Source organism: Tamandua tetradactyla, chromosome 10 (genome assembly GCF_023851605.1).
Source record: "Tamandua tetradactyla isolate mTamTet1 chromosome 10, mTamTet1.pri, whole genome shotgun sequence".
Classification (NCBI taxonomy): domain Eukaryota; kingdom Metazoa; phylum Chordata; class Mammalia; order Pilosa; family Myrmecophagidae; genus Tamandua; species Tamandua tetradactyla.
Genome location: NC_135336.1, coordinates 106916283 through 106931071, shown reverse-complemented (window position 1 = coordinate 106931071; position 14789 = coordinate 106916283). Strand labels below are relative to the sequence as shown.

Here is a 14789-nt window from a genome sequence, read left to right as displayed (position 1 = left end):
AAAGGGAAAAAATCACAAAGCTAATAAAATGACAGATCCAGGTAAAAAGAAGGACACCTAAGGATTTGGTAAAAAAATACAATTTTAATAGGAGATCTTAACATACATCTAGAAGAAAACTTGGTTATTCAAGAGAGCAATAGATTCCATGACCTCATAGAAAACCTTAAGGAGACAGGGAAGAAAACCAACTGATGCACATTAGAGGTGAGAAAGAATATAATCGCATATAAAGAAGAGGTTTATTTTATTTTAAGAGACTACTATGTCAAATTTTCAGCCATAAATTTGGAAATCAGGAGGAAGTGAGTGATTTTCTAGTATAATACGAGCCATCAGCCTCAGGCCATGATGGAGTCAGAAAACAGAACACACCTAGGCCGTAAGGAAACTGGAGAGGCTGCAGTACCCACTCAGCGCTCACAGAGCCCCAGCCGGAATTCAGATATGCGACTAACAGTGTTTCCTAGGGGTGATGATCTTACTGTAGATGTGCCTGAGAAATGTCCTTCTTTTTAGGGAGTCTGTGCAGAAATCTCTTGGGGTGAAGGTCATGTCACCCAAATTAGTTCATAAGGTTCAATACTGGCGTTTACACAGGCACAATATACATGCGACAATGCGTGAACAAGAGATGCACACGCCGAGGGCATTTGTCAAATACTTTATAGACTCGGAAAGTTTCTAAAAATGTTGTGAGGAGAAAAATGCTCTGACTTTTTTTTTATTGTGAATTATAACATACATACAAAAAAGTAATAAATTTCCAAGTACATTTTAGTACTTGGAGCTAAACTCCAAGTAGTTATAGAACAGATTTTAAAGTTTGGTGTGGGTCACAGTTCCATGTTTTTTGTTTTTTCTTCTAGCCTCTCCAAGACCCTGGAGACAAACAGAAACGTCAGTATAATGATTCAGCACTCATAATCATTTGTTAAATCCCGTCTTCTCTGTTATTCTTATCCTTCTCTTTAACTAGCATATGTACATAAGAGCGATAAACGCCAAAGCACACCACAACAGTTAGCTGTAGAGCAGATTTCAGAGTTTGGCATGGGTTACAATGCTACAATTTCCAATTTTTTTTTTAACTTTTTAAACTTTTTTTTATTGTATAGTGTAATGTAAATATAAAGCAAAGAAATAAAACAGTAGCTTTCAAAGCACTCTTCTACAAGTAGTTACAGGTCCGATCCTAGATCCTAGAGTTTGTCACGGGCTACCATATGATCCTCTCATATTTTTTCTTCTAGCTGCTCCACAATATAGGAGGCTAGAGGGCTTAAATATTTTTTTATTATCACAATCAACTTTTTTCCTTCATTTTTGTGAAAAATAACATATATACAAAAAAGCTATAAATTTCAAAGCACAGCACCACAGTTTGTTGTAGAACATATTTCAGAGTTTGACATGGGTTACAATTCCACAACTGAAGGTTTCATTTTTTTTTTGGAGGGGGTGCCTGTTCTGGGAATGAAAGGCGGGCATTCTAACCACTGAACCACCTGTGCACCCACAATTGTAGGTTTTTACTTTAGCTGCTCTAAAATACTGGAGACTAAAAAGGATATCAATTTAATGGTTTTTAAGATGCCCACCAGTTGATCTTCAGAGAAGGAATTCCTTCGGTAATCATGCTATGCCAGACCATGGAAAAGCAGGGAAAGCTGTGTTCATCAGGGTTCTCTAGGGAAACAGAGCCAACAGGAGAGATCTGTGAATATGAGATTTATAAAGGCGTCTCATGCAACTGTGGGGATGGAAGAGTCCAGAATATGCGGGGCAGGCTGTGAAGCGGGGGCTCCGATGAAGGGCCTGGACGAACTCCACAGGAGATGCTTTTGCTGCAGAAGCAGTGTAAGAGTCTCTCTTCCTTAAAAGCCCTCAACTGGTGGCATTATCTGAGTGTGGGAGACACGCTTTAGTTGATCACGTCTGTGGCTGATTACATCCATGACCCACTGCCTGAAGTATCATATATAATATATGATATCAATATCAATAACGTGCCAGCCTTCCATCTTATCAGCCAGCCATGAAATATCCTTGCGACCATGGTCAGGCCGTTGCTTACCTGACCAGACAACTGGGCACCATCACTTGGCCAAGTTGGCACCAGAACCCACCATCACAGCACAATTAATTTTATGAAACGAGCACAAGCTTAGTGTCAACCTGTGACCAACTTGACATGTTGATTAATTGGTCATACATTAATCAAGGGCACTGAGGATACGAGGCCAAGCCCAAAGTGCCTGGTGTGGGCTGCTGGCTGGTGCCAGTCTGGGGAGAAATCACAGCCAGCCACAGCGATGAGAAATGCCCCAAAGAGGGAAGCAGGTGGTGAGGAGGCAGCTTCCCTCTCTAGGGGAGTTTGCCCTGGTGGAGGGAGGCCAGCGTGGGCCAGGGAGCTGGGGGCCGGGGAGGAGAGTGGGGTGTGTGCACGGGTGGGCCTGAAGGGAGTTGGGTGGGCCTGCAGGGAGCTGAGGGTCAGGGAGGAGAGCGGGGTGCGCGCACGGGGGGTGGCCTGCAGGGAGCTGGGGGCCGGGGAGGAGAGCGGGGTGTGTGCACGGGTGGGCCTGAAGGGGGCTGGGTGGGCCTGCAGGGAGCTGGGGGCTGGGGAGGACAGCAGGGTGAGCACATGGGGGGGCCTGCAGGGAGCTGGGGGCCAGGGAGGAGAACGGGGTGCACGCATGGGGGGGCCTGCAGGGAGCTGGGGGCCGGGGAGGAGAGCGGGGTGCGTGCACGGGGGGGCCTGCAGGGATCTGGGGACTGGGGAGGACACTGGGGTGTGCGCATGGGGGTGGGCCTGCAGGGATCTGGGGACTGGGGAGGACAGCGGGGTGTGTGCATGGGGGTGGGCCTGCAGGGATCTGGGGACTGGGGAGGACAGCGGGGTGCATGCTCCAGTGGGACTGCAGCTGAGCCTGGGGCAGGCCAACCCTTGCACCTGCTCCAGAGACCGCCTTCTGGAAGGTCATGCTCTGGGAGCCCCCGACCGGGTTTGGATTTTGCAGAGGTTGCTGTGGCTGCCGAGCAGGCCTGGGAGGGCAGAGGGGCTGGAGACCCAGGTGGGCAGCGACGGCCATGAGGGATGGAGGTGGTGGACCAGGAAGGTGGCCGTACCGTGGGCAGATGTGTTTCATGGGGGGACTCGAGGGAACCTCCTGAAGGAGGGGCCCAGGATGAGCCCTGGAGGGGCCGGGAGGGGTTGCTGAGACGGGAGCTTCGTATTCTTGGTCGCTCTAGGAAAGTGTCCCTGAGGCGCCCGGGGGATACTCAGGAAGTGCTGCCGGTTCAGGCTGACTGCCGGCCCGGAGGTGGGCTCCCACATGGTTCTCAGCCTGTGCATTGCGGGTGGCCGAAGGCCGAGGGGCTGCCTGGAAAGACAGTGAGAGAGCAGGGGAGACCCGCCTGCAGATGGAGCCTGGACAGGAGCGGGCAGTGCCGGGGAGAACAGCGCCCGGGGCACTAAGGACAGCTCGGTGCTAGGAAAGACAAACTCGCACTGAATTCCGTCCGCACAGGAAAGAACAAAAAATGCGAAACCCTATTAATTGATGTGCAAAAGCACTTGAGAAAATTCTAGAATAGGGAAGAGGCAAACTTCAATGTGCTAATGACTTCCAAAACCAAAAGCTCCTCCCAATGAAATCAGGATGGAGTCAGAAGCTGCTGCTGACACCACTTTCAGGATTATGTGAAAGCCCCTAGTTAATGCTATAAAATAGGGAAACAAACCAAGCTGTATGTACAAATATTAAAACAGGAGAGGCAGAATTATTTTTACTTGCTTTGTTTATCTAGTCAGTTTATCTGGAAAACCCAAGAGATTCTAAAATATCTAAGCAAAGTTAAGGCTGCTGGATACAAGATTAACATACCCAAACTAACCACATATCTTTACACTAACAACAACCAATTACAAGCTGAAAAGGGGGGGTCAGGATTACATTCACCAAAATGATACAATTATAAATAAACTATAGGATATTTATAGGAATAACTTTACAGAAAAAAATGCAAGACCAATATAGTAAAAACTATTAAAAAAATTTGATGAACTTAATCGAAGATTGAAATAAATATGCCATGTTCCTCAGTGAGAAGAAGGAATGTTATAAAACGTCCATCATTTTAAAATTAATCTATGATTTATTGCCATTCCAGCAGGTATTTTTATAGTGAATTTCTATTTGTTTGATTGTGATTGGAAAGATGGAGACAGAAACCATTCATTTTAAAAGTTTGTGTGGATGAAAAATATGAGAGTTGCTAAAATAGTTTTTAAAAAGGAAATGTGGGCGGTGCCACAGTGGCTCAGTGGCAAGAATTCTCGCCTGCCAAGCTGGAGACCTGGGTTCGATTCCTGGATCTTGCCCATGCCAAAAAAAAAAAAAAAAGGAAATGTGCATATATACTTATCTATCCGTATGAAAGCTTAATATGAACACATCAAAATAATATGACTCTGGCAAAGGACACAGGCAAACAGATTAGTAGAACAGAGATTAAGAGAGTGGATCCGTCTACGTTTAGAAACCTAAATGTGACATTTCAAGTGGTGGGAAACGCACCATTTAATAAACGGTGCATGCACAATTGACTTTCTGGAACCGAGCGAGCCTCCCTGCATTCCAGCTGTAAAACCCCGTTCCATCAGAATTGAGCACTAAACATCAACGTACAGTGGAATACTGGAGAAAGTTTGTAAGCTCATACTTTAAGATCCTTAAGTCTTCAAATGTTGCTGACTAAATAAAAACTTTACCTGGCAAAAAACCAAAATGACAAAGTAAATAAAGCATGAAGAAAGAAACGAGAAAACATTAGCTCAACCTTTGGCAGACAAAGATTTAATGCCGCCTACTTTCCGAACACTTGCACACGTGACGAGGGAGGAAACGGCCTCTCGCTGTCCTAGCTGTCAAATGGGCCTCTCCTGTGAAATCCCCTTCCAAATGGACGCCTCGGCTGTGGTCCCCAGAGACACTCGGTCTCCCCGAGGCCCGTCCGGGTGCGTCGGCGCCTCACTGACCAGGGGGCCGAGCCGGAGGTGGGGAGCCCCGTCCTGGGAGGCCCCAGCGAGTTGGCTTGGCTCCTTTTCTGGGCCTGCCAGAGCTCCCAAGTTGGCCTAAACTCGCTGTCAAATGCTAGTCTTTTTTTTAACCATTTTTTAAAAAATTTTTTTATTAACGGAAAGAAAAAAAAAGAAATTAACACAACATTTAGAAATCATACCATTCTACATATGCACTCAGTAATTCTTAACATCATCACATAGATGCATGATCATCGTTTCTTAGTACATTTGCATCGGTTTAGAGGAACTAGCAACACAACAGAAAAAGATATAAAATGTTAATATAGAGAAAAGAAATAAAAGTAGCAATAATAGTAAAAAAAAAAAACAAACAAAAAAAACCCTATAGCTCAGATGCAGCTTCATTCAGTGTTTTAACATGATTACTTTACAATTAGGTAGTATTGTGCTGTCCATTTCTGAGTTTTTGTATCTAGTCCTGTTGCACAGTCTGTATCCCTTCAGCTTCAATTACCCATTGTCTTACCCTGTTTCTAACTCCTGCTGGTCTCTGTTACCAATGACATATTTCAAGTTTATTCTCGAATGTCCGTTCACATCAGTGGGACCATACAGTATTTGTCCTTTAGTTTTTGACTGGACTCACTCAGCATAATATTCTCTAGGTCTATCCATGTTATTACATGGTTCATAAGTTTATCTTGTCTTAAAGCTGCATAATATTCCATCGTATGTATATACCACAGTTTGTTTAGCCATTCTTCTGTTGATGGACATTTTGGCTGTTTCCATCTCTTTGCAATTGTAAATAATGCTGCTATAAACATTGGTGTGCAAATGTCCGTTTGTGTCTTTGCCCTTAAGTCCTTTGAGTAGATACCTAGCAATGGTATTGCTGGGTCGTATGGCAATTCTATATTCAGCTTTTTGAGGAACCGCCAAACTGCCTTCCACAGTGGTTGCACCATTTGACATTCCCACCAACAGTGGATAAGTGTGCCTCTTTCTCCGCATCCTCTCCAGCACTTGTCATTTTCTGTTTTGTTGATAATGGCCATTCTGGTGGGTGTGAGATGATATCTCATTGTGGTTTTGATTTGCATTTCTCTAATGGCCAGGGACATTGAGCATCTCTTCATGTGCCTCTTGGCCATCCGTATTTCCTCTTCTGGTAGGTGTCTGTTCAAGTCTTTTTCCCATTTTGTAATTGGGTTGGCTGTCTTTTTGTTGTTGAGTTGAACAATCTCTTTATAAATTCTGGATACTAGACCTTTATCTGATATGTCATTTCCAAATATTATCTCCCATTGTGTAGGCTGTCTTTCTACTTTCTTGATGAAGTTCTTCGATGCACAAAAGTGTTTAATTTTGAGGAGCTCGCATTTATTTATTTCTTTCTTCAGTGCTCTTGCTTTAGGTTTAAGGTCCATAAAACCGCCTCCAGTTGTAAGATTCATAAGATATCTCCCTACATTTTCCTCTAACTGTTTTATGGTCTTAGACCTAATGTTTAGATCTTTGATCCATTTTGAGCTAACTTTTGTATAAGGTGTGAGATACGGGTCTTCTTTCATTCTTTTACATATGGATATCCAGTTCTCTAGGCACCATTTATTGAAGAGACTGTTCTGTCCCAGGTGAGTTGGCTTGACTGCCTTATCAAAGATCAAATGTCCATAGATGAGAGGGTCTATATCTGAGCACTCTATTCGATTCCATTGGTCGATATATCTATCTTTATGCCAATACCATGCTGTTTTGACTACTGTGGCTTCATAATATGCCTTAAAGTCCGGCATCGCGAGACCTCCAGCTTCGTTTTTTTTCCTCAAGATGTTTTTAGCAATTCGGGGCACCCTGCCCTTCCAGATAAATTGCTTATTGGTTTTTCTAATTCTGAAAAATAAGTTGTTGGGATTTTGATTGGTATTGCATTGAATCTGTAGATCAGTTTAGGTAGGATTGACATCTTAATTATATTTAGTCTTCCAATCCATGAACACGGTATGCCCTTCCATCTATTTAGTTCTTCTGTGATTTCTTTTAGCAGTTTTTTGTAGTTTTCTTTATATAGGTTTTTTGTCTCTTTGGTTAAATTTATTCCTAGGTATTTTATTCTTTTAGCTGCGATTGTAAATGGGATTCGTTTCTTGATTAAATGCTAGTCTTTTGCTGTTGCTGCAGAGACCTTTCCAAACATCCCCGGCTCAGTGCCCATCCACACCAAATCACAGTGTCTGCCCGGGAGTTCGCGTGTCTGCAAATGATTAACAACCACCGGGGCTCATGGTCTACAAGGGATGGGACAGCTAATGGGCACAAATGTGGCAGCAGCGCCGGACCCTCGCCACGCGGAGCTGCCCTTCCGAGTCCCTCCTTTACCTCTCACCGGCCCCCCTGGTGGGTGGGCTGCAGGCACCCAGAAGGGAAGAGGCTCTACTGCAGAGACACCTCGAGCCACTCGATGCTGTTCCAAGGGTGACCGTGGGCACTTAAGGGGTGGCTGCAGCCCTGTCTTCCTTATCAATTACGCGGGGGGCTGCACGCTCCTTGCAGGGTGCTGTCTGCCGTGGAATGGACAAGGATGAGCGAGAGGTCGGCAAGGCTCTGGGGGAGTCCTCGGGGGGCTTTGTGTTATTTTATTCGGGCGCAGGGTTAGGAGAATTCGGCTGGGCTGCCCTGGTGGGCGGTGGGGGAAGGGGCTGGGTCTGGGCGTCTGTCCTGTCCCCTGCAGCTCCCCCAGTCGCCACCCCGGGCCTGGGACTCTGACCTCATACAGTGTGCACAGCCACCGAAGGAGCTCGAATTTATGATGCCGTGGCAGGACCACGCGCTGTGCTGCACATGTGCATTTCCCTTAGTGTGTTCTTGGGACATTCCGAGAGATGTTACGAGGTCTGATGTGGGGAAGTCGATTTCCACGGCAACCGAGCCTTGGAGCCTGCAGGTGAGCTGTGCCTGGGTGTCCCCAGGTGAGGGACGTGGAATCTCCCTGCAGACGCATCTCCATTTCTCCTCGGGCCTTTGCAGAGCGCATGTGCCGTAGGACGCATTTGGAGATGTGCTGCTTTATGTAAACTGTATCATTTAGTCTATGGAATATCCCTATTTTTCTATATTATTCTAATATCTACTCGGATCTTAGTATGTATAGATAGATGTAGAAATTAAAATTCAAAGAATTTAAGTGGCTTGTCCAGGATCTTACAGGGAACAGTGGAGAAAAGGAAATGCTGAGCTTTTTCTGTGTTCAGGTGTACATTGTTGTGGATTTGTGCGAACAGGATTTCCACTAATGAACACTCGGCTGCTGAGCGTGTCACTGACACGGCCTGACCTCACGTGACACAAGGTGGCAGCAGCTGTTTCCGGGAGGCGTGGGGGCTACCCACACGGACCCCGTGCCGAGTCCCACTCTTTATTTATTTATTTTTTTCATTTTTAAATGGTTTTATTCATACATCATTCAGTCCAACCTAAGTAAATAGCCATGCCTTCGCCGCCATACCCTAGCTGAAGACCTTTCCTTTCCTTCCACAAAGAACCCACCCACAGCCTACCCCCAGCCCACCCCTCCCCCACCCCTGCCTGCAGACATTTATTTAGCTTTGGCATAATGCCTTTGTTACAGTCCGTGGGAGCACGTTACACGTTACTGTTGACTGTAGACCCCAGCTTGCATTGATTGTACTTTTCCCCATTTTCAACACCCTGCAATGCGGACACTCATTTGTTCTCCCCCATGCAAAAACGTTTTTATATTTGTACATTTAGGCACCATCACTGTCCACTCCAGGCATTCCTAAGTCTTGCCTCTCAGGCTTCACCCTCTGTCTTTCCTTCTGGTTTCCTACGTGCCCCCAGCCTTCACCGCAGCCACTGAGCCCCTCTCTGGGTGCAAGGTGTCCAGCCTGCAGCTGAAGGAGCTGCCCTGGGGCCGAGGTGTGGACACCTGGGGACGGGTGTCACCTCCATCCCCAGGGAATGGCTCCAGACACGACTGTCGAGCCCCTGGGGGGCGGCTCTGCCCCTGCTCAACATGGCATCAGAGCTGGGGCTCCCTGGCCTAGAGTAAAGGGGCGCTCAGCCCGGGGGTTCTGCGTCTGGCTTCCCGTCTGCAGCGGGAGGCTCAGGGGTCACAGCCCTGGACCCACCCAAGGCACGAGCTGCGCCCCAGCTCAGTGGGCTTCTGCTGCTGCTGGCTGGACCCACCTGTGTCCTGCTGAGCCGTCCGGGAGTGACCTGCCAGGCTGCCTGACGGTCCCAGGGCCTTTTGAGGAGAAATCAGTGGCTCCTGGGCTCGCGTCATGAAGGAAGCTTCAAAGGCGGTGCTGCTCCCCTAACCTCAATATGGGAAAGGATGAAACGCACCGAGGGAGAGGCCCTGCGTGAAAACGGGAAGCTTACTGAAGCTGGGACTAGGAATTCTTCTCCATAATAGCAGAGGCAGTCTTATCAGAGTTTTTCCCTGCGGGCCTTTGCTGGCATACCGATAGCGTTAAGTGGAATTTTCTTCTTAGCTTAGTTTTTAGAAGGAAATAGAGTCCATTTCCACAATATATCTATAATATTGAATAAAGTGAGTTTTTTTTTACCACTCCCTTAGCATGTTTTTTGGAGATGGCATTTCTGATTTTCAGAAATTAATGTAAAATCAGGAAGCGAGATCCTGTAACCTGTGAACGCTGGACAGCTGATCAGCTTTGCCTTTAAATAGAGTGTGTGTTAGTGCATTATTAGAGATAAGCGTGTACAAGTGTTTCCTGAAGAATAAGGTGTGTGAAAGGGGCAGAAATAGATAATTTTTCTAATTAAAACAATGTAATATGAGGAAAATTTCCTGGAAGGGTTCAAGGTAACAACATTTTGATTCTTCAGATGAGGTTGTTTGAAAAGTGCCATGTGACTCCATCTTTATCAGTCAACTAGAATAGGAGAGAGCCTTGGTGTCAGAGGTCACAGTGCCACGCGGGACAGTCAGCAAGACTCACAGACCCTGCCTGGGCCGGTGGCCCCATGGCAACAGATGCCGCCTGCCCATCTGCCCGTGTTGACCTGTCCCTGCCCCGCCCAGGGCGTGGGTCCAGAGGCCCCTCTGAGCTTGGCATTGGCACAAGACTCATCAATTGGGGGAGAAAAGTGGAAAGTGAAACTCATTCCATGCAAACAGCCATCCTATATACAGCATTTGGGAGGAAACCATGTCCTTTCCTTCATCAAATTATGATCAGAGTGAACTGTGCTGTGTGTGTGAGCATTTCCCAGCTGGGGAGGATACGGGGTGGGGGAGGTGGGGGCTCGCTAAGGACCAGGGAGCCCTGCTCTCACACGCCTGCCCCACACGGGCCCGGCTGACCCTCTCTGGCTGCGTCTCTCATCCCCAAGACGGGGGTCCCCCCACGGGGGTGTCTGCAAACACGCCTGGAGGGCTGCAGACTGGCTGGGGTTATGCAGTAAGAGCTTTTCCCAGCTTTTCTCCACAAGACTCCAGGTAACTGAAAACCTTGTTGGACACAGACCATGATTTATATTCTGGATGTTAGCTTTTAACCCCATGGTAACCACAAAGAAAAGAACTAGAAAATATCCCCCCCTTCCCCCCCCACCCCAAACCATGAGTCCCTAATGATGGCCTCTGCGCTGCTCCCCGAGACCTCCTGTGTCCGACGTCCTGTGCCCTGTATCTGTCCCCTGGCCCCATCTCTGTGGGGAGAGCTTCCTCAAGGAGAGCTCGGGGTCACAATTCCACCCTGCCCTCTGAGACCAGGAAAAGGGGCATTTTAGGGCCCGTGGAAGGGCTTATGGACCAGCGGTGGCGCTGACATTTCTCCGAGTTTGGGCATGGCCAGTTTTGTGTGGAGGGGTTAGGGCGGCAGGCTTCTTTCTAATGCATGTATTACTTTTAATCACTTAAGAGTTGTTGCGCCCGGGATAGCATTTCTAGCCCATCACAGCTCTGCCGAGTCTCCAATCTAACACCCTGCGCGGCTTTACCAAAGGGCGCAGCCGGGGCGTGCGCGTGCACGGACGTCCGCGCCCCTGCACTCTTCACCTCCCCCAAAGCGACTCCCATCTTTCTCCTGCTCATTCGCTGTTCCCTTTAAGGACTGACTCGCCTGCAAAGGGAAATTCCTGAAACCGAGCAGTTGACGAACCCACACACTCGGGAGGGCCCGGCCCCATCTGAAAAGCCGCGCGTTGCCCGCCCCGCCCGCCTCGGCCGCTGCCCCGCGCGCCCCAGCCGGCCCCGAAACGCAGCCTGCGCGGGAGCAGCCAAGGAAAACAGGTTCTCTAAGTTTCTCCGCACGATCTATTTCGGTCTTTCCTTTGGGAAAAATGCGCCGTGCCAATGACTAATCCCAGCCGGGGCCGAGATTGCTCTCAGCTGTCACCTGCGCGGCCCGACCCAGGCAGAGCCCGGGAATCGCGCGCTAGAGCAGCGGGCTGCAGCCCTCGACCTGCCCCACCTGCCGCCCCCGGCCGAGCGACTAGAAGGTTCTTCCGCGGCCGGGCGGTCTCTGCTCGCCTCGAGCGTCGCCACGGGCATGCGGCCATTGGAGTGACCGCTCCCGGCCGGCGGCCACCACGGGAAGGACCCGCGCAGTTACCTGCCCGCCGGGGAGAGTGCCGAGTCCCTGCATGGAGCTTGGGACCTGGGCCCCTCATGTCTACTCTGCTGACGCTGTGTGTCGCCCTCCTGCCCCTGGCGACTCCCACCCACCGTGCCCGGCAATGGGAGCCCTGCACAGGTAAGGCCAGGGACAAGGGCTGGGGGCACCGGTGCGGGGGGCGGGGGAGGGGGTGCGGCGTGTCGGCTTTTGAGCTTCACTTTCTAACTCGGATTGAAGATCACTTGATGCCTGAGAATGCTTTAGAAGCTCCTGGGGTTAAAACCCCTGGGGGTGCAGGTAGAGGTGGGACTGGCAGCGTGGACCAGATTCAAAGAGCCATGACAATGGAAATGCCCTTCTTTAAAATGCTAACAGGGTGGGGACTCATTTCAAAGAGTTAACCCGCAGCCACGGCCACCGCCCCTCACAGGCATTTACCTGCTTAGCCCTCCTGGGGAAAGGGCTGCCCCGCTCTGGGAAGGAGGCACGGCAGCCCCTTCCATTCCTGATGGCAAGGAGTCACTTCCCGGCACCATGGGGAGCCCGGGACCCAACCTGCCACCAGTAAAGCACGGGTCACCCCGCGGGCTGGAGGTCCTACCCAAATGTGGGTGCCCTGTGCCCAGCAGGGTCTGGTGAGACAGCCCCCCCCCCCCCCCGAGGCAAGGCGAGAGGTAGGAACCGAGTGGAGAGGGCACCGGCCCGGGCACCCTGGGGTGGCTGGAGCGAGGTCGCAGCGGGGGAGGAGGTTTTCTCCCATCCTTTAGAAAGGCCCTTGTAACTTACTAACGCACTGGCATCTTAATGCCCCTCTTGAGTTTCTGCCTGACGATTGTATTTATCAAACCAAGAACTAAACGCAGACCATCAGGAAACCAGACCTGGCAGCTGGTTAGGGACTGGTAAAGACAGTGCGTTTGTGCTGTGGGTATGCGTGGCCTCGCCAAGAGACTTGGGGACTGGAGTCCCAGGGGCGGCGAGCAGATGGATGCTTGGACAGGTGACTCTGGTTTTATTTGAAAATGGCTTGTTCCTCGGTTCCTGGAATAAGTTAGAGCCCCTCACCCCCCCCCTGTCCCTGGGTGGAGCTCTTTGCTTGCATGGCACTTGGTTCCCAATTACTTGTCCAAGAGGAACCCGTCTGGTTCCAAGTTTGGATTGCTGACCTGCACTGGGGGTTCCCTAAGTGTCCCCGAGGACAGGCTAGGGACAGGCTGGGAGGTGCCCAGGTCCCGGGCGCTGGGGCTGCTGATGCGTGTGGGTCGGGGGGGAAGGATGGAAGCTCCGCTCCCCAGTCCCGAGGCAGCTGCACCTGTGATGTTCCTGGAGGGGAGCGATTCTGCAAACAGCACGGGAGCAGAACCCCTGGCTCTGGGGAGCTTGGGCGCTGGGCCAGCCATCTCCCTCCTCAATCCCCTGCACAGACCCACACGTGAGGTCCAGACCGAGCCCTGGAGGGACCCCAGCAGCCGGGCGACCGTCACAAGCACACACACACTCCTCCCTGTGAGATGAGTCACAAACGTGTAGTTTCACGTCCCCTTGAGCACCAGGAACAGAATAAACCTGCATAATATAATAAAGATTATTTATAAAGCCCGCCCCCTCTCCCCCGGAGGTAGTCTGCAAATAGTTAAAAGATGACCCAGTTATAAATACCATGAACCACGGAGGAAAGATAAAAGTAAGTCAAGTAAATAATATTGAACTAAATTTGGAATGTACCCAAGAGACTTGCACAATAGCTGGTAGGATCTCCTACGGGTTAGAACCCACAGCGACTGCAGGGTTATGGGGGGTGAGGAGTGGAGACTTCACTTCATTTCAGATCTGTGCAGCGTGAGTGTGGCGCTGGATGACACAGCTGTGGCAGTGACCGGTGACCAGTGTGGTGTCGCCAGGGCGCAAGCAAAGGCTTCAGGGTCTCTGTGCCCCCAGAAGCCACGACTCCCCAGCACTGAGTTCCGTTCTCCCTAGGCCCTGGGCAGGCCACGCCTTCTCGCATCTGGCTTGGAAATAACTTGGGTCTCCTGGGTCAGCAGCCCAGTGGGGCAAGGAGAGAAGACTGTCTTCACGCCTGCACCTTGGAAAGGGGACAGTGGGGGAGGCCGGTGGCTGAGGGCTTGAGAGGGCAGATGAGAAGGTGGCTTGAGGGGACCTCACATCCATGGTGCTTTGTGGGCCATGCTCCGGGATGGGGCAGCGGCCATCCAGGGTGCCGTGGACGGTCCAGTAAGGGGGGGCCTGGGGAAGGGGGCCTTTCAGAGTGGACCGGGAAGCAGGCGCTGGGTCCCCAGGCGGGCGGCGGGGCTGGGCATGGGCCTGGGAGACATCGCGGGGGTGCAGACATGTGCTTATCCATCTGCGGCTCAGAGACGCCCTTGGGGGCCGAGCCCACTGGCTTCCCTATGCCCCTGAAGGGCGGTCGCCAGTTGGCGGATGGGCAGATTGAGGCTCGGGGCTTGAGTAGTGCCTGGAGCTGGGCCCTATGGCAGCTAGATGGGCTGAGTCCCGGGGGGGGGGGCGGTCCCTGCAGGCACAGCGCCATCTGCTACCCTGAGAACAGCGAGAGCTGGGCCAGCCTCCTGTGCCTGCCCAGCCCTGAAGCCCCGACTGCGGCCTCCCTCCCCATCCCTCAGTCCTGGGCAGGCAGCAGACAACCCACGCAGAGCCGGCATCTCTACTAATTTGCCACGGCAACCCCCCCGGGCGTGAGTGGTGGCAGGGTCCCCACGCTGTGGCCTCCCCTGGGCCTCAGAAGGAAAGCCCCTGGGGTAGGAAGGGGGCCGAGGGCTTGGGCAGGTGGGACGCCTGGGGCAGGGGGAGCTCTGCACCCCAGAAGCTGGAGAAAGTGCTGAGGAAGGGGCGGGGCTGGGTTTGTTCTGCGGTAGTGGCATGGGGTGGGGGGTGGGGTGCAAGAAACCTGTCCCCCGCCCCCGCCCCCGGCGGCTCCCAGGAGTTCCTCCGCGGGATCTTTGCCCTTTAGTCCTCTTTGAAGGAATGTTGGCAGCATGGCTAGTACTGGAGGACAGTCCAGGAATCCTTGGCCCTCTGGCGGAAGACACTGTGAGCACCAATGCCCCGTTTTGGAGGCTCGCCATGGGCAGGTCTGGAGCAGCCAGGAACCCTGC

The 14789-nt window shown here is 51.0% G+C and overlaps 1 protein-coding gene across 1 annotated transcript in view; it reads left to right on the top strand.

The window, feature by feature from the left end:
• The first annotated feature begins 11711 nt into the window (after positions 1 to 11711).
• The window catches only part of TSPEAR (thrombospondin type laminin G domain and EAR repeats), a 259806-nt gene continuing 256728 nt past the window's right edge, over positions 11712 to 14789 (top strand). The window contains exon 1 of the mRNA XM_077119166.1: positions 11712 to 11796. Within this exon, the coding sequence (XP_076975281.1) occupies positions 11712 to 11796 (85 nt within the window). The remainder of the gene's footprint in view (positions 11797 to 14789) is intronic.